General features: G+C 34.9%; 1 protein-coding gene across 1 annotated transcript; it reads right to left on the bottom strand.

Moving 5' to 3' along the window:
• Positions 1-533: 533 nt before the first annotated feature.
• LOC121134942 (olfactory receptor 2D3-like) lies at positions 534-1457 on the bottom strand. The gene has a single exon (XM_040733373.1). It carries the CDS (start codon positions 1455-1457, stop codon positions 534-536), a length of 924 nt encoding a protein of 307 aa, XP_040589307.1.
• Between the last annotated feature and the right edge of the window lie 4271 nt (positions 1458-5728).

Raw genomic sequence — 5728 nt, 5'->3', positions numbered from 1 at the left:
CCAGCACCATTTGTTGAAGATGCTTTCTTTTTTCCATTGTACAGTTTTAGCTTCTTTGTCAAAAATCAAGTGCTCATAGGTGTGTGGGTTAAAATTAGGGCTTTCGATTCGGTTCCATTGGTCTACCTGCCTATTTTTGTGCCAATACCAAGCTGTTTTCAGGACTATAGCTCTATAATAGAGCTTGATTTTATACAGACACTACTTACTATTAATTTCCATATTAAATGCATAAGATAAAAAAGAAGAGTTGATTCCCTCTCTTTCTCCCTCCCAACTTGCACAACATCTTCCCTTGCTTCCTTCATTCCAGTTACTCCCTTTCTCCATTTGTAAATCAAAACTTGCCTTTCTCTTTTCTTCCCTTTTCTCAGCTAAATTTTTTACCATGATATATGTAGATCGCTTTCATTTAAATGATAATTGGAAGGAACAGATAAAAATATATGAAAACAAGAAGAAAATGTAAAAGAATGACATAAAGGGAGAAAAAATCTTGAAGAAAATTCCTTCCTTCTACATCTCAGAAAATGTTATCTTGAAGTTACTCTTCTGAGAGCCCCTTTGACATCCTTGTTCCTCAGGCTGTAAATGATGGGGTTCAGCATAGGGGTCACTGCTGAATAGAACACTGAAATCATTTTATCCTTTTCATTCATTATCTTGGAGTTTGGTCTCATGTATGCAAATATGGCTGAGCCATAGAAGAGGCCAACGACAACGAGATGGGAACCACAGGTGGAAAAGACTTTGAGTCTACCCTCCCCAGACTGCATCTGGATCACAGTGGAGATGATGTTCCAGTAGGAGATGAGGATGAGGGAGACAGGTGCTAGGAGGATTATCACACCCATTGCAAAGATGGCCATTTCTGTGCTGTAAGTGTCTGCTGAAGCCAGCTTCAGGAGGGCAGGAGGTTCACAGAAAAAGTGATTAATGACATTGTTTCCTCGGTAAGGAAGACGCAATGTGAATGTGGCATCCACCAGGGACACAAATACACCACTGGCCCAGGACCCTGCAGCCATCTGGACACATACCCAGTGTGTCATGATGGTGGAGTAGTGCAGAGGCTTGCAGACAGCCACATACCGGTCATAGGACATCACTGCCAGGAGGGCACACTCTGTACATCCCACCAGAAGTAACACGACTAACTGTGTTGAGCATCCGGCAAAAGAAATGGTCTTTCTCTCCACCAGGAAGTGGACAAGCACCTGGGGTACTGTGGTGGTGGAAAAGCAGAGATCGGCAAAGGACAGGTTTCTGAGGAAAAAGTACATGGGAGTGTGGAGTCTGGGGTCTGTGTGGATGAGGACGATGATCAGCAGATTTCCCAGCACAGTGAGCAGGTAGATGAGGAGAAAGATGAAGAAGAGCAGGACTTGGGTCTGTGGGTCCTGTGAGAGGCCCAGGAAAATGAATTCTGTAACAGACGTTCTGTTGTCCTCACCCATGAATCATTATTTGTCTCTGTAGAAGAATATCAAGTAAAGAAACATATACATGGGTTGTTTCAGAATGTATGCACAACTGGTTATTTGACTAATTCAAAATTTGACCATTGAGTTCTCTAAGGCTATTTCCATGTTCTGAAAGACTGAATTTCCTTTTGTACTGTGTGATCTGATAACAGAGAACCAAAGACTATTTTCATTCTCCCCTTGCATCCTTCAGTGGCACCAGTAAGAAAAATAGCATTCTGAGTGTGTGGAATCACTAATATGCATCTCTTCCTCATAGTGAGGTAAGAGGCCTGTGGTGCTCCTCAGAGTACATCCACCTTTTATGTAGATCTGAGGAGCAAGCATCTTGAGGTGACCTTAACTAGTTCTGTCTGACATTGTGAACTATGTGATCAGGTTTATGAAAAATGTCTGTTTCATTGTTTGCAAAGCAATTCCATAGAATCCTGCCTTAAAGTGAGGAATAATTAGAAAGTTATGAAAAGAGGTTAGTATTCTGCGATTCTGCTTATCACTCAAATTCGTTCATCTCCATTGTAAATAAATTTATGTGGGTTATCAATAAAAATAGCTGCTTCTTTGGCCATTACTATTAGCGTCTCTCAAATCTCCAAAGTCTGTCATCTACAAGATTTCACTTTTTTGCACATAGTCCTTTTATTCTACTGACACCAGTTTTCATCTTTTGGTGTTACCTGGTGCCCTTCGTTGGTAACAATTTCATTTCATTCCTCTCTAATCTACTTTAAGTTTGTAGAATATAGTTTCTATCACTCCTATATCACAGAATATAAAAATAACCCCAAGATAGTCTAATGCTAGTAACTCTGAGCACTTCTGAATCTGGATCCTGACAGCTTTCTTCGTTATTCTTCAAGCATTTCCTATAGAGTAGGTTAAAGTTTTGTGAGTCCCTTCTATCTATGGCTTTTATCTAGCCTGTAAACACAGACATCTTATCTTTCTGTATTGTGTAAAGTTATCCTGTCTCACAGAGTAAATCAAGAGACTGAAAATAGCGATCAAGCATACTTTGTGTTTTATTCTCAATGTTTAAAGTTGCAATGAGAATTATTAACCAGGCAGATACTGAGAAGTTAGACAAATATCAGTTGCAGATAATTTGATTGTGGGTTTTTTAAAACCCCAAACCAATTTTAGACTTAAATGAAGCAATAGGGGCTCATGAGAGTCATCAGTGTTGGACAGATGTGAAAATGATGAAAATACTATACTCATGCATGAAATTTTCAGAAAGATAAAATTTTATAAAACTTCTACAATTTAAAACCTATATGTCTGAAATAGAAATTAACATTATTATATGGTTTAAACTAGACATTGACATTTGCCCAAATCCAAAATGAAAGATAATCTTGTGTGTGTGTATGTGTTTGTGTGTTATGCCAGTTGTACTTTCATGGTAATTTTGTATATGCATCTATATGTGTTCCTTGTGGTTTCTTTGTCTTTACTTTCTTCTGTTTGTTTGTTTTGTCCTATCGATTTGTTTGTTTCTATTTTATCATATTTTATTGTTATTTCTTTGATGCCTGTTTATTTCCTAAGAAAGACAGAAAGGTTGACTATGCAAAATGGAAAGCTGAGATTGGAAGGATCTCAGAGAAATAGGGAAACCAAAAACTGTCATCAGAATATATTTCATGAGAAAAATCTATTTTCAATAAAAGAAAAAATAGAAAAATCAAAAAGTAAAATAGGATGATAAAATATCTACATTAAGTGTCTTTGGAAACTACTATTATGCCCTAGAAAAACAGTGCATGCATGGTTAGTCAACCCACAGGAAACACTCTGTTAATGAATAATGATGATCCTTTGGGTGGAGGGACCTATTGGGAACAGGAATCATAGCTCAGGAGAGCTTTACTCTTCTTTTTACTTACATATAATGATTGCTTCCAATTTAGCCTACATATTCTAAGTATAATATAATAAGATACTTAAATAAGTAAAGCATTAAAATGAAAATTTGCAAAAAATATAAGTAGACAATATAGCCACATGAAAATAATGTCAAAGTACATCATAACAGACATTGTAAGTCACCATAGGAATCAATCACAAAAGGCTGCCTGAGGACTTAGATAATCCTAAGATTAGAATTTGAATAAGAAAAATTCAACTACATCATTAAGTCAACCTTAGTTGAATAAGTGACAAGGTACAGACAAATGAAATGTGCTCATATGATTTATCATAGTGAAAATGTATCACTGTATTTCAGAATGCTTGCCCATGCATTGCAAACAGATAAATATGCATAAATTGACTACATGGTGTATAAAATGTCTAGCCTGACTACAAAGATTCAAATTCAAAAGGAACTGATAACATTGACTGAAACGGCTTTAGTATGTACTGTCACAAAATACAATGAAATAAAGAAATGACTGTGACAGATGACATAAAATAAATTTTTATGGAATATAAAATGATAAACTAATGAAGAAATAGGTGATAATTACTATGGGAGAAATACAAATATTAACTGGCAATTCATAGTAGATTAGAATCTCAGTACAATTTAACACAGCCAAATTGAAATTAGATGCCTCAGTTCTTCACATGATGGATGATACTTTTGCATATATGATATTTAAATAAGGTATATATAATTACTGAAAATGTGAGCTGCTATGGTCAGCATAAATATTGTTATGCACATAAAAATACAGTAAAATGAACACTTTTCTCCATAATTCTCTCTTTAACATTTGTGATTTCAAGTAAGTAGTGATCATGTATTTCTAAGAGTGATAGGATTACAACTGACAATTCTCCTTTCAAGTTTTTATGATTTTATTATCTGAATACTCAACAACAATAGAAATCTTTGTATTAGTGATCAGACAATCAATAGTATTTCCCACTGGATCCTTTAGAATCTAGCTCTTGCTTACTCCAACACTGTTCCTATTTCCAGTCTCCCCTCTACATTTTGAATCTTTGTAAACTTCTAGTGCAAAGTTGATATTGGATAAAGATCTAGTTTTGAACTCTCTGTATCTTCTCACCTACTCTTCAAAAGAAGTTATTCTATTTTTATGTATATTATGAAAATAAACTTCAAATGAAAGACATGAGCTTCAATGTCAAAATTGGAATCAAGTTCTCTAGATACAATCCTTGTGCTCTTAATCACAATACTCATGCTCTCTTCCTGAGAGCCTGTTAATGTCATACAAGGGTTAATGGTGGAATCCTGCAAAGTAAAATCAAGCCTACTTTTATTATGTTCCCAGGCATGTCCACCCTGTGTCCTCCAGGCTTCATACAGTCAAAGAGAGCTAGGAATGCAGCCCAATACGAAATCCTAAATATTATTTGTACCGATATGAAACTTCGTTTAGTTTTTTCTGTAACTAATTTGTGTTATTCCCTATTATAAACTTGTAGGTGACAGGGTGGCATTACACAGTCAAAAGACTGGCACCCCTATGAGCATTATAAGAGCACAAACAGTCTTTCTTAAAGAGTTTATGTTGTTTTCTACTTGATATGATTCTTACTAATTTTGTTCAAATATTGTTAAAGAGGAGAAAATGACAATAACACAAGTAACAAAAGGCAAATGATTGAAGCAAGTCCAATTTGTAATAACAGAGAGATGTTCTATATGTTTTGTTTAGCTATAAAATTAGTATCTTCTGTCATAGTCTTCTTTATAGATGTTCTTTGATCAGCTATTATACTAAGTGAAATAGACCAGTTACATAAAAAAACAGTGATTCTCTCATTTGTGCTATCTAAAGTGGTCACACTTGCAGAAATCAGTGCATACATAAAGGAAGAATAGTGTGATTTTGTTCAATTTGTACAATTTCAGATTTATAAGGTGAAAAAGTTCTAGAGATCAGTCACATGTTATGAATATATATAAAACACTAGCAAATTCTATTATTGATGTAATAAAAAAGATAAATATTGTTTTTAAACCATAATGTCAGAAAATATTTTTTGCCTAAGTGAAAGGGTAAAGCTGTATATGCTACATGATCCTTTCATTCCTATTGTGTTTTAATTATTGAATCCATCAAGTTGTATATTCAGCACTTTCTGTTGATGTTTTTATGATGAACATCATTAAGTTGTTAAACATTTTCAGGCTCATTTACCCCCTAAGTATACTAACTGTGAACATCTTTTTATCAAAGCAAAGCTCTTATCTCTTCCCATAACCTCTTCATTTTCTATGGCATTTGGTATATTGAAGTGAAAATACTTCTTCAAACCTCTCC

Source organism: Mesocricetus auratus, unplaced genomic scaffold (genome assembly GCF_017639785.1).
Source record: "Mesocricetus auratus isolate SY011 unplaced genomic scaffold, BCM_Maur_2.0 Super-Scaffold_4256, whole genome shotgun sequence".
Classification (NCBI taxonomy): Eukaryota; Metazoa; Chordata; class Mammalia; order Rodentia; family Cricetidae; genus Mesocricetus; species Mesocricetus auratus.
The sequence above is the reverse complement of the archived record's forward strand: the minus strand, read 5'-3'. Positions and strand labels throughout refer to the sequence as shown.

Excerpts from the sequence above, each read along its gene's own strand:
- LOC121134942 (XM_040733373.1), bottom strand. The coding sequence starts at position 1,457 with ATGGGTGAGGACAACAGAACGTCTGTTACAGAATTCATTTTCCTGGGC.